The sequence below is a fragment of the Cydia amplana genome, chromosome 20 (assembly GCF_948474715.1).
Source record: "Cydia amplana chromosome 20, ilCydAmpl1.1, whole genome shotgun sequence".
NCBI classification, from domain to species: Eukaryota; Metazoa; Arthropoda; class Insecta; order Lepidoptera; family Tortricidae; genus Cydia; species Cydia amplana.
The window spans coordinates 4571525-4591297 of NC_086088.1; the positions used below are offsets into that span (position 1 = coordinate 4571525).

At 37.9% G+C, this 19773-nt stretch overlaps 1 protein-coding gene across 1 annotated transcript; it reads left to right on the top strand.

The window, feature by feature from the left end:
* Positions 1-207: 207 nt before the first annotated feature.
* On the top strand, positions 208-18191 carry LOC134657564 (zinc transporter ZIP13 homolog). The gene is made up of 8 exons (XM_063513141.1): positions 208-727; positions 10123-10236; positions 13466-13744; positions 14366-14514; positions 16282-16402; positions 16877-16962; positions 17303-17372; positions 18016-18191. Exons 1-8 carry the CDS (start codon positions 550-552, stop codon positions 18189-18191), a joined length of 1173 nt encoding a protein of 390 aa, XP_063369211.1. The 5' UTR covers positions 208-549.
* The last annotated feature ends 1582 nt before the right edge of the window (positions 18192-19773 follow it).

The window sequence follows — 19773 nt, forward strand, 5'->3', positions numbered from 1 at the left end:
CTCAAGCGAAATGATTTTAAAGTTTAAAGTCAGTTGCATCATCTTACTTTATCCCCGATTTCTTACTGTTCGTCCTGGCAACATTCAGGAAAACCTATCCCTTCTTGACATTTGACAGCCGTGACAGATAAATTATTCATTCAGTAACTATAAAAATTTCATTCACTCAATTTTGATCCAATTGTTTTGTTTTGCTTATTGCTTCTAATTAGGATTACGGACGGACGGATTGCTCATTTAAATTACGCGCATATCCAGAGTGCACGATGAAATAACTATACAGAGAGCGCTTTTCAAAACCTATATTCAAGTGTAGTAGATAAGAATCGACGCATACAGGCGCACTCAATCTCAGTGTAGATTAGTTCGTCTGGTTGGACGGTATATTTTTTTATCTGGAAAATGCGCGAGCATCTCAGTTCAAGCTGACTTTGTTTAGTTCGTCGAGCGGGAAGCTGCTGGCCGGTTGAAGATCGATAGCTATGACTGATTAGTTATATTTAAAAAAAAAGGGTGACTTAGTTCGCGAGTGTTTAAAAAAAAATCGCAATGGAATCGGCGGGAATTATTTCAGGGTGGTTTCCCGAGTATTTAGTTAGTTTTGTGGATGAACTGGATGAGCATCCGTGGCTGTTCGCTTCCCTGGCGTCAATTCTAGTGGGTCTGAGTGGGATTTTGCCTCTTTTCATCATCCCGATCGACGAGACAGCATCTTTCAAGGATGGATGTGAGTAAGCTTTGTTTACGATCGTTACGCCATGTCCATGTGATACTATTTATAGTTTTTTTTCGCTTGTCATCTCAAGCATGTTTTAAGCCAGAATTATGATGTCTTTGTCTTATTGGATGCTGCAGTTTGTTGTTAAATTAATATCATGCAGCTATTGGTCCATTTTATGTTATCGATGAATTAAAAATATAACCATAACCTCTAACAAGTGAAATAACTAAAGTAAAAGTGTATGCGTGAATTTATACTTCCCACCATGTTCTAAATTGGTACCTAAATACATTTTGTAAGAATGTAAAAAGCTTGAGTGATATATTCATATAAACCTCAATGTGTCAAAGTGATAAAAAGTTATTGTGATATTTATCAGAAACTGGAACAACAACAATGTATTTTATCAGTGTGTCCAGCCAGTAGGTAAGACGAAACAAATAAACAATTGTTAATAATTGTCAGAAGTTTAAACTCGGGGTTTGCCAGAGAGCTATGGAGCGCAGCATAGGTGTAAAATTAAGGGATTGAGTCCGAAACACTACGCTGCGCTCTAAGACTCGAATAATAGACGTAGCTCGGAAAGCGGCTAAGTTAAAATGGGACTGGGCTGGTCATGTCTGCCGAATGCCGGACGACTTGTGGGCCAAGTTAACCACAGAGTGGGAGCCCCACGAGTCTAACCGGAGAGCCGGCAGGCCTCGTCGGTGATGGCGGGATGGCCTGGACTCCTTGAGAGGCTGGCCAGATGTAGCACTGAATAGGGACGACTGGAAGGAGAAGGGGGAGGCCTTTGCCCAGCAGTGGGACACAGTGGGCTCTGTATAATAATATAATATACTATAATAATAAGTGGCAAAGTTTTGTTATTCCAGTTTGAAATGTAACTCGACACAAAATGATATGTTGTCCGGAAATGTATATTTTCTTTTAGCAAGATAAAAATATAATATTTTAGTAAGAAAATGATCAACAAAGGGACCCACTTCATGTAAGAAGAGTTTAAAGAGGCTTACCTACTTAAGTTACTAACATTCATTCAATTTTTAGAAAATAATCATGTAAGTAGGTATGCTAATTCATATGGAGACCAGAGATGCGATTTATTTGAAATACTTCTATTTAAAATGCAAATACAAAATGCGAAATACCTATTTTGTATTTTGCATTTAAATGTGCCTTTTAGTAAAAACCATTTTGTATTTTATTTGAAATACTTTTCGAGACGTATTTTGCATTTTTAATATTCATTTCAAAATGCAAAATACTTTGTGATTAAGTTTAGCCAACATTACCAGTCAAACAAAATGAAATGAACGAATGACGCTTGTATTGCGGAATTTGACCGATAGAGGCGCCTGCTAGCGCCTGGCGCCAGCGCCAGGAGGCCGATTTTTGAAATTCGACCGCTCGATTTCGTGTATTTCGTTCAGTAATATCTCCACTACTAGGCATGTAAATTCTACTAATAGAATCAAAAACTAGTGGTCAATACCACTAAATTCACAATTTATATCGCTCGTATTTCAAAAATCAGCATCTCGCAGTTTTTCACCGATTTTCGAGTGACGAAATCGAGCGATCGAAATTCAAAAATCGGCCCCCTGGTATTGTTAAAAAGCGTAATAAATAAAAACTGATGTTTTTTTCACTTTTTAACAATACCAGTCCAGTTGTTATTAATAAAAGAAAAGTGTAATAATAATAAAATAAGAACTAGATGCACAATCAACCGAAATAAATGGCCACACAAGTCACAAAATGGAGCCATGGCTCTCTTTTCGTTAGTCTAGTTTTTTACATTATTTTAAGTGAGTATTATTTCCTTTATTTATTTCTCTTCTTAGGTTGGTTTTTTACAATATGTATATAAAATTAAAATATAAAAACACTTACAAAAATAATATAAAAAAATATTATAAACACATTATAAAAAACCTAACCTAGGGCGCCGCCAGCAGCGGGGCAAGGCCCAAGCTGCCGGTGGTCAGGGCCGCAGAGAGAGGAACCGACGGACTATTATTAATACCATAACAGAATTTATTGATACGCGTACTGATAAATATGACCAAAATGTCATGCATAAGGTGCCATGCCATGATATTAGACGTTTTTGTTCGGCTCGACATTGTGTCTCTATTTCTCATGATAAATACCTAAAATAAATAAAAATATCTGAGATTTGCTCAAAAGGTATTTTATTTTGAAAAAGTATTTTGAAAATACCTATTTTGCATTTAGCATTTGAAATACAAAACGCAAAACTATTTGGTATTTTGCATTTGAAATAGTAAATCTGAAAAGTATTTTGCATTTTGTATTTAAATGCTTTTTTAAAACCATTTTGTACATCTCTGATGGAGACAGATAACTAATAAAGAATATTGACCCTTTCTAGAAGAAAAATCTGACAGATATATTAACCTAAATGTAGATATATCCCTCTAGTCATGGCAGGTGCTATCATAAAAATACCAAATTATATGGCAATATATCTACATTGATCTAAGATCTCTTAGGTTCATTCTGCCATATTATATTGTAACCTCAACCTATCAAAACAATGAAATAATAGTAGTTTGTGTTACAAGGGATCAAAATGATATATGTATTTCCGTCAAGGGCGTACATTGAATCCTGAGCGTAATGAGGGATTCAAGTGTTAACATCCAAGACGAAATAATTTTGATACCGTGTGACACATACTGCTTTTCACATGAACTATGAGGAAAATACAAAAATCTTAGTGTTGATGCTTAAACAGATTATTTAAGCTAAAAAGATAATGTACAAAAAAATGTAAAAATAATGTACAAAAAAATGTAGAAAAGTGCCACTTTGATCCCTCCTAGCAGGGAGAAAAAGCTCTTTTCCAAATAGGAGGTGTAAAAAAAGTGATTTTACCAATTCAATTTGTAATACATTCATACGGGAATAATCATGCATCTAACACTATCTCAATCAGTCATCTCCCAATGCTCAAGACTTATCTCTCAATGGACCCAAAATAAATTTTATCTGCCTTTAGTAACAATGCTAAGATTGCATAGCAGATTGTGACATCCAACAAATTGGGCAATGGAAAGTTCTAAGATAGATAAAAACATTGACTAGGCTAGTGATTGATTTCACTTTTTTATCAAACTAAAATAGTTTTTGAACTGTCTGACAATTTGATTCTAAATAATACTTTTACTTTTGCAAATGCATACAGGGTATATGCTTCGCTTGTATAGGAATTTGCAGTATTTGCACCAAAATTGTTAACCGGTTTTGAAAAAGATGATAGGAGAAAAAAAGTGGTTGAAAAACGAATCAATACCTATTATATCTACCTACTACATTATGCACAAGCAATAACTCAGATGAACGAAACTTAAACGACATCAGTACAGTCAACGAAAAACATATAGTTTAATAATTTACACTTTTGCACCTGACTCCTTTATAATAATCTAATAATTTATTCGCATATGAACTTTACTTTTTAAGCAATAAGTTTGAAATTGTATTTGCAAATGATTTATATCAGAGTCACTCTCAGAGTCAGTCTCTATGTTCATCGTAATATTCGTAATTATAAAAGAATAACAAACTAAAGACAATATCCTCTACCCTATCCGAAACAGTTAGGTAGGTATTCATAACTACAAATATACACATAACTATACTCTGGCACACGCACTTCGTCTGTAGAAAAAGGCGGCAAATAAAAAAAAATTGGCGTGAAGGGTTGACCTCTCATAGAAAATTTTAAATTTCGCGCCTTTTTCTTCTGACAAAGTGGGTGTGTTTTAGTATAGACTAGCGACCCGCCGGTTAAACAAAACCTGTACAGATTATACACCTAAACCTTTCTCAAGAATGACTCTATAGTCTATAGATAGGTGAAAACCGTATGAAAATCCGTTCGGTGGTTTTCGAGTTTATCGCGAACATACATACACACACACAAACAGACAGACGTGGCGGGGGACTTTGGTTTATAAGGTGTAGTGACACCATTTAGTTTAAAAAAGTTTTATTAAAATTGGTATTAGGTACCTAATCTTATAGTGTTTCAAAGGACTGTCTCATTTCAAACTTAGACAGAGAATCATACTATATTTGTCTTACATTAGTACTAGCACCCAAAAGAAAAGTTCGAGTATAGTTTTTTTTTGTTCCTATTTACTGACAAATTCATTTGACCAACTATTTATAAGCGCCTTTCCGATCGTCATTTTCACGAATCTCGATACGTTGCGTGGGCTTGGGTTTTGTAATACCGATGTAGAGAATGTCAGCGACAGCAATTTTACAGTTGAATGCATTTATTGGGCACAGCTGCGGAGGGTTGATAAGACTGAAATACGTCAGTCGAGGTAGGTTGTGGCTGTGGCAACTGTGGCAAGGAACTTTTATATTTTTTTCACGTGAATAGGGAATATTACGCAAAACTCTTCATTTCACCTACCTATGCGGCAGTTGTGAGACACTCTTGTCTAATACGTTGTTTACCCAGATATTGGCTATAAACAAAATCTTAATAGGGTTTTTAGGGTTCCGTACCCAAAGGGTAAAAACAGGACCCTATTACTAAGACTCCGCTGTCCGTCCGTCCGTCTGTCACCAGGCTGTATCTCACGAACCGTGATAGCTAGACAGTTGAAAATTTCACAGATGATGTATTTCTGTTGCCGCTATAACAACAAATACTAAAAACAGAATAAAATAAAGATTTAAGTGGGGCTCCCATACAACAAACGTGATTTTTGACCGAAGTTAAGCAACGTCGGGCGGGGTCAGTACTTGGATGGGTGACCGTTTTTTTGCTTGTTTTGCTCTATTTTTTGTTGATGGTGCGGAACCCTCCGTGCGCGAGTCCGACTCGCACTTGGCCGGTTTTATTAGTAGGTACGTTTTAAACTTGGCTTGATAACTAATCAAGGAAAATATGAGTACTGGTATCTCTGATGCAATAATTGTTAACTGTCCGTTCAGACAATGGTCTCAATTGATTCGGACTGAATTATGACCTCTCTGATCGCTACGTAAATCTTTTCTGCGTCATGAAGATAGTTAATGAACAATATTTCCTTGGGAATTTTTTCCATTATCCACACCGCACCATACAAAGACCACAGAACTTGCTGCCCCTTTCTTCACCTTGGAAATAATGAATTTTGTCTGACCGTGACCGGACATCGACCGGCCCGCGCTCGGAGCATTGCATTCAAAACCGCAATTGACAATGCATCCCAAATTAAATGCTGAACAGTTATAAAACTTGAAAGTTTTCCTGACACGAGAGGGAATGCACTAAGTAATCGTAAACTAGCTTTTCGGAGAGACCATCCCGAAACAGAAAGTCCAGCGGATCTTCCGCGATAATCTAAATTGCGTTATCTTCCTCTCTTATTGCCCGAATATGCATGAGTGATACGAGATGCAGTTAATGAAATTTCGATTTTCACGGCAGACCTACAGACTTCGTGATCGAGATCTAGTTCCATCGATGCTGACCACCACCATAATGTATAGCTGTTGATTATATCACATGGTGGTGACTTGAGTGTTGTGCTTCTAAAGGTGCAAGAAGGTATTGGGAAGAGATACCACTTAGATATTTACATACCACACCCGGAATAAGTGGGCATCTCGCTTGTTTCTTCCTAGAACGTGCTAAATATGGACTGAATTAGTTACCCCCTGAGGTATTTCCTTTGCGGTCCGCTTCTTGAAGAATAAGAATAATTTATTGAGAAAACTTTATTGCTAATGTTACATTATGCTTGAACTTTTACATATTAGGTACGTACATTATTACGTGCACCTGAACTAGGAATATAATCCTGTATCTCAGGCAAAGAGATAATATACTAATTTCATGAACAATAAAGCAAATTAAAATCATGAACAAGAGACATAAATAGGCATTGAAATATCTGTGTCGAAATATCGTGTAAGTATTGCTGTGTCAGTGTCTATAATATGAAGGACCCTATGCCCTTCAAGAAGCGGGTATTCAGGGTTCTCAAGGGTCGGCGACGCATAAGTGGCTTCTCCGATGTTGCTGACGTTGCTGTTTATGGGCGGCTCGTCTGCTCGTTTGTTGACTATCACAAAAATAATATACCTATTTGATTGGGAAATATGGCATGGTAATCGTAATCTCGAGTGACAGTAGCAATAGACATCAATCACAATACAATGTTGTATTGCATTTATTTACTTTGTAAGAAGATAAGGGAAACCCGTAAAGTGTCCGTTATCTATACGTGCCGTACCGTACGTGAGGCGATTACGGAAAGATGGCAACTAAGGTCATTAAATGCCATGCTATCTGAAACAAATAGTAAACAGACCTGATATTATGGAGAGCGGCCCATTGTGAGGTTCCGGTTTGATTATTGTACCACTACACTAGTGTTTGTTTATTAACATTAAATTCAATTTGCTGGGAAACGTACCCATACAGGTACTATGTTGACATTGCAACAAGTAAGCCTATTTGAGTCGAGACAATAATACAGCGCGACATGGCAATAAATCTCGTGCTATGAAACTATTCATATAAATTTGACATAGTCCCTGGTGCACACGACAAAAAAGTGCGATTTACGGCAAATGATGATGATGGAATTTCCTTTTGCAGAGTTGCTCCTTTTGACTCACAGATGATTTAGTAAGGGGAGCCAATCGAATTTGACTATTAATGATGTCATTGCCACATGCTATGTGACGTTGTCTTCAAGGTGCGCAAGCCACTTGTTTCTGTCACTTTATCGAGTCGAATATGCCTCGAATATGCCTCATTATCTTCTTACAATCACGCTCTCTCGACTATACCAGACATGATATTAAGATTAGGACAACACAATTTTGTTTGACGTAGGTACATATAACACCTTGTGTTATCAAAGAATACCTACAGGACAAAACTAGCTTCGTCTTGTTTCTCAAAGCTTAAAATTCACTTACTGTATTGTATCTAAGTGATCCTTTGGTTTGTTTTCTTCTGGGCATCAGAAAGAATCGTTAGGAACCCTTCTAACGATTTACAAAAAACGGGAAGCATCTAATGTCTATAATATCTTTGAAGATAATTGATAAATCTTATCCGTGGGCAGAAGAGTAATTGGCTACTGTTGCCATGTTAAATGCTACCATTAAATGCCAAAAAGTACTAAACCTCTCAAGGTTACTAGACAAGCATGATCTGACACTTCGAAAACAAGTTATGTAAAAACGACCTGTATTCCCAAAGGCCAATGAACCATATTCCGTTAAAAACATTGTTATCAGCCGTCTGTCTGTCCACTTATCGATATACGTGAGCCATCAACGCCACTGATACGAGATGTGAACTCTACGACATTGCAATAAGCGTGTGACAGATGCCCGATTGTTGATGATTGACCTTATTTATATCTACATGTACCTCGTACGTTCATTGTTCTTGTGATGAAACTGTATCTTCACTTCGTACTGTCTGCAGCAGAGAAAATATACTTTTTCTCTGTAAATGGGCGTTTTTTAAAAGTTGTCCCCTACACTTTTTTTCAATTTTGGGATTTTTTATGTTATTTCTACTCAGAATCACGAGCTCTTTCTATCCTAATAGGAGTAAAATAGTGTCCCAAAATTTCCATACGTTTTTCGGTCTTTCCATTCCGCGACCGCCATACAAAGTCTATGAAAAATGGTGACGGAATGGAAATAAAAACCTTAGGACACTTTTTTTCTCCTATTAGGATAGAAAGATCTCGTGATTCTGAGTAGAAATAACATAAAAAAAAAACAAATTTGAAAAAAAAAAGTGTAGGGGACAACTTAAAAAAAAACGCCCTTATGACATCCCCTTTTAACCTTTTGAGTATCCAGCATTATCATGATCGTCTAAAGAACGAGTCAAGCGGTATTTATTTTTTTTGAGTCGGACCACGATAAGTTTTCATGACAAGTCATAACATATCTCAACTTCGAAATACGAGTATGCTTGTGCGATGTTTCATCAAACAATCAATATAAGTAAATAGAGCCTTAGAGAGCTTTATTACCCCCACCGAGGGTATTAAGATTTACCCCCACGTTCGGAACCGACGGTTTAAATAAACGTTGAAGTATACACGTGACAAGCATCCGAAGATTAGTATTATCAGTAGATACAGATACAGCCAATCGATAGTGAATTGACGATAGTTATCAGCAATCACGGCGTAGTATTACGGGATTACCTATTTATATTAATTGAAGATTATACTGACAATGACTACATTTAATTTTATAATATTATGTAATCGGATTATATCGCGTAGCATAATCAATTTCAAATACATTTCGACGTTTCTAACCCTTTAAGAACACGGGTGATTGATTACAGACAGCAGACAGTGACTGAATTAAAACTTGTGTATAATTTAGTGTAAACTAGGATTAGGACTATTGAAATGAGCTTTTCTATTCTGTACCTAACTACTAGATGGAAATAATGTTACTTAGATAAGATAGGACTCATAGAACCTTGAAATTAGAAACATCAATCTTGTAGAGCTCTAACAAGTTGAAAGTTTTGAAGGACTTATAACTAAGCGGACAAAGGCCCAGGCTATAGGCAAGCTAGCCGGATACAAATGTTTATGCAGCTGCAATTCTACACAATTAGAGCTCCGAAATGTCTTCGCGCCTCTTCCTAGGAAGCGCGGAAGAGGAAGCGTTTTTACGTAGCGGTTAAGGTTAACGTAAGTGAAATGACAAACGCACGCGCATGTAGTTTACAATTTAAATCTGCGTGGATCCGGGTGATTAGTATGCGTATTCGCGGGTTGAATTGCCAAGTTCAAGGGTTTTAATGAAATAAGCTAATATGTTTATGTTTACATAAAATTCGGCCAAGTCATGATACGAAAATGTGTCACACTTATGGAAACGCAGGTTATATTGGCTCTGATGGAAAAACTGATTCAATCTAGAGTTACATGAGAATTACAGTCACTATGTTAGGCTACATGAATCGTAGAATCTAGTCAAACCATTCTTTACTGAAATAGCCACAAGCACATTAAAATCGTCAGTTACACATTATCTGCCTAAAGAGCTTAAGTTAATACCCATTAATAATATAAATTTTAAACTCTTCTTTTAGTTCCTCTCTTGGAAAAGGCTTTATTTTTCTAACTGCACTACAGAATAATCCACGAGAGAGCTGAACTCACAAACGTTTATCAACCGCAGGTGTCTTCTTGGACCAGCAGGCTTATTAATGGAGGGCTTTATCCACGTGATAAAATAACTCACTTTCTAACACCGCGGGATATAAAGTGACGGACACCGTTTTATCACTCTGTCACGTAGAACGACCATCATATCCGTCCAGAACTCCTGGCACCTTTATCTTACGCCCTCCTCGTTGCTTCCAGCTGGCGCAGCTACACTGCGGATACTGCTGAGCTTCGCAGTGGGCGGGCTGCTGGGGGATGTGTTCCTACATCTGCTGCCGGAGGCGTGGCAGCACGACTTTGCTTCTACGAAGGGTAATTCTTTTCTCTTTTCCGACGCGGGGGTGTTCGTACGCCATTTACTTAATTCTTATAATACTTGCTGAGAAAGCGATATTGGGTCTGGTAAATATTTCGTTATTAGTAAATGAATAGGCAGTATAGTATATCGAGTTTTACGGATTTGATTAAGGTAGCTGCCATGCAATGCAAGCGTAAAGCGTTACATTCGCGTTATTCTCGTGGAATGCCCTCTCGGTTTGAATTTGTTGTAAATACTTAGATAATACGTATGTAGTCAGCAGTGGCGGCGCGTCCATAAAAGCCGATTCCCACCGGCTTGCCTGTTTTTGGATGTTTGAGCAGAGTTGTAAAGGAAATATGTAAGCCAAATTAGCCCCGGTTTGCCTATGTATATGTTTGACGCGCCGCCACTGGTAGGCAGGTATATTGTTGCCACACCTTCGCCTCGGCTAGTTTGTGGCCATGAGTAAGCCCATTTATAATATTAAAAAAAGGTCATTTTAGCTTACCCAGATAACGCTGGGGAGACAGTGTGGAAGCGGATCTGCGTCAGCTTCAAGCCGATAATTGGCAGGAAACGGCGCAGGATCGGGAAAAATGGTGTGCTCTCGTTTCGGAGGCCAAGATCCTCTTTGGGTCGCTGAGCCGTAATAGTTAGTTAGCTTATAAATATCGAAGACAACCAGAGTTCGTAATTTTTAACAAAATAGATGAGGTTTTCTTGACCCTATTAACTACCAAATTATACAGAATTTAATGCATGCCTACTATTTCTATGTTTTATAACAAAGAAAGTTATGATTTCATAAACATTTTTGATTCGAAATCCATTGTAGCATTAGTGACAACAAGAAACAGCGGAAATTGATTTGCCATGTGAAAATATCACCCATGTCATGTAACGTTCGACTTTCCTATAAGGTCGGCCAAGCATAACTAGCCGATTTCACCAGCAAATTGCATAATACCTAAGCATTTAACAGTAGACTGTCAATTGGGTTAAAGAAACGTAACAAACAGATCAACATACCAACTAATCATACACAAATTATACTGCACTAATGTACAGTACAGTAGTTGATGAATGTAAATACTGTAAACAATATACTAAGCATGTGTTAACTTAATAAATGGCTATTCTGATTCTGATTTAACAGTAAGTAGAAAGAAATTTCTTTATCAGCTTCACTATCGCTCGATGCAATTGAAATAGTATATATAGTTCGTTTTTTTAAGCATTAGAAAGAACTTTAAAGAAGGTAAGCGATTTTGACATGTCTTTTAATAGAAAAACACTTTTTAAAAATCAATAACTATTACTTATGAAAGCAGAAGACTATAAAATATCGTATTAGATTCATAATTGTTACATATTTATCGTAACTTATTTTTAAAATGTGTTTTTCAATTAAAAGACACATCAAGATTGTTTACCTTATTTCTAATGCTAAAAAAACGAAGTATAGGTAGTAGTATGATAATTTACTAATCTGTGGCAATGAAAGACAGATAACGAAATTTCGATTTTCGTAATAGGCAGAGAAAATAGATAAATTTATTTATTTGAAAGAGCACATATCTGATCTGATGATAACTTTAGAATTACAAAGTTCTATAGTAATGGTGGAGGTTGTTATTTTTAGTTATTTAGATGCTGAACAAAGACTATCAATGTTTCAAAACATGCACTGAATCATACAAGTAAACATATTTTGCACACTTCATCAATTTAATTCGGTTCTGGTGAAATTGCAAATGACTAATAACATTATTATCAACAAGGCACTTCATTCACACGCTCGCGACACAAAACCTCCACTAACGTCTACGACTCATTTGATTCTACATTTAAAATTCTGCTTTATACCTCTCTAATAGGGTCGTTTTTTACGCTGAATAGTTCAAAACACAAAACCTCGACTTGTATACGACTAAAATGAATGTACAATTAAAATTGGACTGTATATTGCATTTTAAAAGATCGATTTTACCATTTAATTATAATAACACAAAACCTCAGCTGTCGCACGGATTGTTTACGTGTGTTTAAGGAAAATGTATGTGTGTCACCTCACGGCAATGGACTTCAACTTGGCTATCATGTTTGCACGTTAATAGGTTATGTTTATAAATAGCATGCCTTATCGTGGTGTCGTTAAACATAAAGGTAACACTATCGGTATTGCCATGTTTTATGGTGTTAAAAATAGCGAGAGACACGTGTAAATAAATAATTGATAATCCGTACAAACCTGCGTTTTCTTCACAGAAAAAAAATAACTGTAAACACAGTCGCTTTTTCAGGTTCTGCGACTTGGGAATAAACAAGCGTGTCCTTTTTAGAGTTCCGTACTCAAAGCAAGGGTAAAAACGGGACCCTATTACTAAGACTCCACTGTCCGTTTGTCTGTCACCAGGCTGTATCTCATGAACCGTGATAGCTAGACAGTTGAAAATTTCACAAATGATGTATTTCTGTTGCCGCTATATCAACAAATACTATAAAAACGGAATAAAATTAATATTATGGGGCTCCCATACAACAAACGTGATTATTTTGCAGTTTTTTGCGTAATGGTACGTAATCCTTCGTGCGCGAGTCCGACTCGTACTTGGCCGGTTTTTTATCCAATCCAATACTTTGTGCCAAGTACCTATCTAGGAAGAAAATGAGAATAAGATGAAAAGCAGATGGCGGGACCAGTAAAAAAATCATTCAGAGCATTTTCATTTTTAGGCTTTGTACATTTTTACGTCTCTGATTTAATCACTAGTTCCTATGGAGCTAAAATAATATTAAAATATAACTTTTAATGTTCAAGCACGGAATTATGTACTGTTCAATCAATTAATTAACTCAACTGTCACCTCTTCTCCCATATGTTATCTCTTTCTCTTAAGTTTTGCTTTATTTTTTTATTTTTTTTATGTGTATTTAAATTGGTTGCCCTGAAAACCAGCGCCATGGCTAAGGACATTAGTCATCGGCATATGCTGAGTGGCATCCATTTTGGTGTCTTGTACTAGAATAAGATGTATTTATAGGTTAAGCATGTATTTCAACACCAAATAAACCATTTCTATTCTATTCTATTCTAAAGTGAAAGTCGTTTAGTATGAGTACTTGTCTATAAGTAGGTAAGAAAGGTTGTCAATCCCTGGCCCAAACGAACTCTGTTTAAGACAAGTCCAAGAATCTAGAACCAACTAATAACAATTCGAATGTATTTATCTATTTCAGAAGGCGAACACGTGTCAATGAAATGCGGCCTCTGGTGTCTCTTCGGCATGCTAGTTTTCATCGTGGTGGAAAAACTCTTCGCGGCCTCCGAGCAAGACGAGGAGGAACCTATGCAGAACGGCGCCATCAAACAGATCGAGATAGAGGAGATAGACAAACTGCTGACAGCGGAGAAGAGGAAACGGGGGACGTCTGAGGGGGAGGGGATTTGTGGGGGGAACGGGATCGTTACGGCTAAACAGCTGTATGATTCCTGTGTGTTTAATAATAATACTAAAGGTTAGTATATACAGCTATACACACGCATTATTTAATATCCATGAACCTTTAATTGGGTTTGTGATTCTATTGTAATTTCTGGATATATGCTGTTGGTTTTCCATGTACTAAAATAAAATAAATAAATAAAAATAAAATAAAATTATCCATATCAGCGGCGGTAGCACGGTCGCATTTTCATCGCTTGTCACCATGCCTGTGACGTTCTAACAAGTATGTAAGTGCGAAAGTGATGGGCATAGTGACAGGCGATAAAAATGGAACCATGCTGCGCCCGCCGGAGATAGGTACACAGTACACACACACACACACACACACACACACACGAACCAAGACGTTGCCATATAATAGAAGTTACGCTCTCATTTTAAAACGACATTCTGAAATAGCATGAATTTTGAAAAAGATAGAGCGAGTAGAAAGTATAGCAAACTTTTACTCGCGCTAATTTCTAGCAACGAAAATTTGTACCAGACATAGATATATGTCCACCGTTAGGCCGCTCGAAACAAAGCCTTACAACAACATATTTCTAGCGAAATAGTGTTAAGCGATGCCCTGATGTCTGGTGCTAGACAAACATCATTGAGACGCATAGTTAAATGCTAAACTTATCCACAGGAGAAGGCGGGTGCTGCAGTAGCGGCTCAATAGCCAACGGCTCGCCACAGCGGTGCGGGAAAGGCAACCGGTGGATGGGGCGGTGTCTGCTGCGAGAAGCAAGGGAGAAAGCACTAGCAGCTGCCAAGGAGAAACCTGAGAGAAAAGATGTAAGTACTCTTACAGTAGTGGGCCAATGGTGGCTAACAGCGGGGAAAGGCAACCGGTGGATGGGACGGTGTCTGCTGCGAGAAGCAAGGGAGAAAGCACTAGCAGCTGCCAAGGAGAAACCTGAGAGAAAAGATGTAAGTACTCTTACAGTAGTGGGCCAATGGTGGCTAACAGCGGGGAAAGGCAACCGGTGGATGGGGCGGTGTCTGCTGCGAGAAGCAAGGGAGAAAGCACTAGCAGCTGCCAAGGAGAAACCTGAGAGAAAAGATGTAAGTACTCTCACAGTAGTGGGCCAATGGTGGCTAACAGCGGGGAAAGGCAACCGGTGGATGGGACGGTGTCTGCTGCGAGAAGCAAGGGAGAAAGCACTAGCAGCTGCCAAGGAGAAACCTGAGAGAAAAGATGTAAGTACTCTCACAGTAGTGGGCCAATGGTGGCTAACAGCGGGGAAAGGCAACCGGTGGATGGGGCGGTGTCTGCTGCGAGAAGCAAGGGAGAAAGCACTAGCAGCTGCCAAGGAGAAACCTGAGAGAAAAGATGTAAGTCTAATACAGTGAAACCTGGATAAGTGAGACTTCAAGGGACGAGCAGATTTGTCTCACTTAAAGAGGTATTTCACTTACCCAGGCTCTCAGTTAGCCAGGTACAAATAAATGTCTGTCTCATTTACAGAGGGTCCCATTAATAGAGGTGAGAATAGAGGATATATTTCAGTTATAAAGGTGGTTAATAAGGTATTTTGTAATTATCTTTAAAAATAAATAAGGTAAAATAATCCTTGTCCCTAAATATTTTTAAGTCTGTTTAAATATTTCTTTGAATTTATTTTGAATGATTCTCCAAAGGATAGATTTTTTCAATTAAATTTGATACGGACTTCATTGGGTCTTAGAAATGTATTAAATGAAAATCTGTTTATTCGTGTTACTTATCAAAATTTCAGCTTTCGTTTCGATAGTTTTAACTTCATAAGGTAACTAAATGAAACTTGAAGTCGTTTAGACACAATTAAGCAAATGCGGAATTTGTGCATAGTTAGACTAAGAGTTAGTAAGAATACGGAAATTGATCAATAAAGTCCAAGTTAGAGAGGTCATAGATTGACGTTATCTCAGATACAGAGGTCAATTCCTATACAATTCTAAAAAACAATTAGGAAAATGTAATCTTATAAATAATAGTCTCAGTAAAAGAGGTAAAATACACTCTCTGTCTCACTTATAGAGGTAAATGTGACTATTAAATCACAACAGCTAATCCCAGTTATAGAGGTTCGTTTTTTCTCACTAACAGAGGTAATTCAGTGCTAAAGTGTCGGGACCGTACCATGAGTCCCAGCTATAGAGGTTTCTCACTTATCCAGGTCCCACTTAACCAGGTTTCACTGTATTACAGTAACAACATTACAGTAGTGGAACAGTAGCCAACGACTCGCCACAGAGAAAAGACGTGAGTATAAAACTAGTACCTACTCAGAAAAACCGTTGTTAACGAAACCAGCAGCGGTAGCACGGTCGCGTTTTTATCGCTTATCACCATGCCCGTCACGTTCTAACAAGTACGTAAGTGCGAAAGTGACGGGCATAGTGACAGGCGATAAAAATGGAACCATGCTGCGCCCGCAGAATGTTTGCACCACCCTCACAGAAACGACAATTGTCATCATTAGTTTTAATGGCGTTGCAGGCGTGCATAGGCTAATTCTACTGTCGAAGTTTGCTAGACTATAAAAGATGTTACACAAAAATCCGCCTTCTCATTTGCAGGTGGCAGGCTACCTGAACCTGATGGCCAACTCCATCGACAACTTCACGCACGGGCTGGCGGTCGGCGGCTCCTTCCTCGTCGGCTTCCGCGTCGGCCTGCTCACTACCTTCGCTATCCTAGGTTTGTACTTCCCGACCGACATGTTTTAGGTCAAGTAAAATAAAATTAACTACCTTTTGTGTCTTGTCACTAAGTTTTGTATTTTTCTTGATGAGAACAGTAAGGGGCCCAGAATAGAACCTTGTGGCAATCCGAAGTAAAACATTATACTGGCTAATTGATTATGTATGTATTGATGTCTATTCGTTGTACCAGTGTCATACAGCGCTGTAGAGATTAGGTAAGATAATACATAACAGGACTAAGGACACCATTTATTCTTCCATGTCTCGCTATCAACAGTATCAACACAGTCAAATGCCTTCGAAAATTCATCAAACTTCCCAGTAATGTATGCTGTATAAATATCTGTTTTAAAGCTGCGTAAAGACGTCTACACACGCGCCAGTTTGCGTTGCTCATACTATTTTCATTAACCCGCTCCGTGCGACCTTAGCAACTAGCGCACACCTTAATAACCTTGTTTGCCCGCAGTACACGAGATACCGCACGAGGTGGGTGACTTCGCCATCCTGCTGAAGAGTGGGTTCTCGCGCTGGGAGGCGGCTAAGGCTCAATTGGTGAGTTGACTACGAGTATATGTATAATACAAATGTTTCGTTTAACCTTTTGGACGCCAATGACCGATATATCCGCACCGTAGGTTCAACGCCAGTAGGTTAATCGGTCACAGACCACAGAGCAACATCGACCTACGTGCATAAAGTTCAACTTCAGTTTTGACACTTCAATAATGTGGCGTCTGAGTGACAGCTTTTGTGTTTGACACGGCGTGGAAAAAGTTAAAACTTATCAGGGATTGGCTTCACAACTGTCACATTAAAAGTTCGAAATAGTATGGAAACCAATCTTCAGGTTCTTTTTGATTTGGTTTTTAAACTCCAATTCTTGTTTGAGCAGGCGACGGCATCAGCGGGCCTGATCGGAGCCCTGACAGCCGTCATATTCAGCGGAGCCAGGAATGCCATTGGTAAGCCTTTTTAGGGTTCCGTAGTTAACTGGGGTTCCATATAATTTTACCATGACTCAGTAAACATTAGTATTACTGCAAATTGATAAGCAACTTCATAAGGTGACATTCTTAATAATTTTTCGGATCGGATCGCCAACATTTGTTTGGATTACATCCTGTCCTAAGCAATATGACAGCGGTAGATGGCAGCACTGTTGTTCTGACCCACGGTTTTTAGGGTTCCGTACCCAAAGGGTAAAAACGGGACCCTATTACTAAGACTCCGCTGTCCGTCCGTCCGTCCGTCTGTCACCAGGCTGTATCTCACGAACCGTGATAGCTAGACAGTTGAAATTTTCACAGATGATGTATTTCTGTTGCCGCTATAACAACAAATACTAAAAACAGAATAAAATAAAGATTTAAGTGGGGCTCCCATACAACAAACGTGATTTTTGACCGAAGTTAAGCAACGTCGGGCGGGGTCAGTACTAGGATGGGTGACCGTTTCTTTTGCTTGTTTTGCTCTATTTTTTGTTGATGGTGCGGAACCCTCCGTGCGCGTCCGACTCGCACTTGGCCGGTTTTTTCTCTATTTTTCGCATTTATAACTCCATATTCTATTAAACTTCACAGGCATTTCCTAATTGTCCTTTTTCAGAGGCCAAAACTTCCTGGATAGTCCCATTCACAGCCGGCGGGTTCCTCCACATCGCGCTGGTGACCGTACTTCCGGACCTGCTGCGGGAAGAAGACAAGTGGGAATCGCTCAAGCACCTCGCTGCACTCGTTGCCGGCATCTTGGTCATGGCCGTCATGACGCATTACTTTGGATAGATATTTGGAAGTAGAGTTTCAGCAGCGGATTCCATGCTCGTAAAAATGTATAGTTTTTTTAAGATACCCGAATGTTGTGAACAACCTTAACATTTGGACATTTTTAAATATTCTAAGTGCCAGTTGCACCATCCGCACTGTTGTTGACACACTGATCCACGCTTTACTATGAAACTTTTCGTACAAAAAAAATTAGCGAACTGTTTAACGGTGACAAACGGTTTGGTGCAACCCCGACCCTACGTATATAAACTGCAGTGAATACAAAAAACTAAGTCTCAACGTCAATCACTGGCACAAAAAGTCAAATTCCATATAACACCAGTTATATACAGCTTCTTTAACCATTTGTTACGTCACATTCCATAAATTTTAACAAGAACAAGAATTTAAAAAAAGTTAGAATGTGACGCAGATTTCCAAAACAGCCCCTAATTAAGCCAAATTATAATGGGATATCTCGAATATATGAGCAAGCAGTTTTCGAATATATAAGCAAGCAGTATTCGAATATTTTGATTGAGCGATGTGATTTGTTAGATTGCGATGCGAATTATTAGATTATTGAGAACATTAATTAAGTATTTTGGTTCAATTCTAAATTTAAAGCATTAACTTTAGATGCGTAAATACTCCGTGACAGTCGAGTCATAAATATGTACACGTTACTTTACTAATGTCATATTTAAGATCTCGACGTCACAAAAATTAATAATGTAAATATTATTGTTACTATTTCATAGTTTTAATATTAACATACGAAAAAATGGTGCCATTTATTCAGTGCATCAAAAACAAAACAATTATAAATTGTATAATATTGTCAATTGTCATATTTAAAAAGTGGCATGTCAATTTGATCACTATCATCATCACATGCTATCATTTTTATTGTAGGTACGTCAGGAGAATACAATGTTTTTAACTGATGAGGAATTATAAATAAAAGTAGAAAATAGTTATTTTCGATACAAGTGCGAAAAAAAGGAAATCCGAAACGAGTGGCGATAAATTAAAACACGACCGAAGGGAGTGTTTTAAATCGACACGAGTTGCGAATTACCTATTCGCACGTGTATCGAACAACGTTTTACAGTACATATGGCACTTTAAAGTTTCAACATACGCACGAAAAGTGCTATTTTACGCACTAGTGCGGAAAAGTAGCCCCATATGTACTGTAAAATACATTTACAGTACATATGGGGCTACTTTTCCGCACTAGTGAGTAAAATAGCACTTTTCGTCGAAACTTTGAAGTGCCATATGTACTGTAAAATGTTGTTCGATACACGTGCGAATAGGTAATTCCTCTTTTTCGCACTTGTATCGAAAATAACTATTTCAAAATGTACCCGCCTGCATTACCAAGAAACGTTCAAATCACACTTTAGTAAATAAACAATTAAACATAGCCAAAGAATTAGCATTAGCAATAGACATATTCGTGTCATGAACACACCTTTTCGTCACTTCACATTTGTGTTTGAATTTTTCTGTATCATATCAAATATATTACTGTTTCAGAGTTTAAAATATTTTAAAGTAAATATTTCAAGAAGGGATTTAATTATCTCCACTA

Excerpts from the sequence above, each read along its gene's own strand:
- LOC134657564 (XM_063513141.1), top strand. The coding sequence starts at position 550 with ATGGAATCGGCGGGAATTATTTCAGGGTGGTTTCCCGAGTATTTAGTT. Across the intron at positions 16,403-16,876 it reads CACTACCTTCGCTATCCTAG|TACACGAGATACCGCACGAG; the intron begins GTTTGTACTTCC and ends GTTTGCCCGCAG. Across the intron at positions 17,373-18,015 it reads CGGAGCCAGGAATGCCATTG|AGGCCAAAACTTCCTGGATA; the intron begins GTAAGCCTTTTT and ends GTCCTTTTTCAG.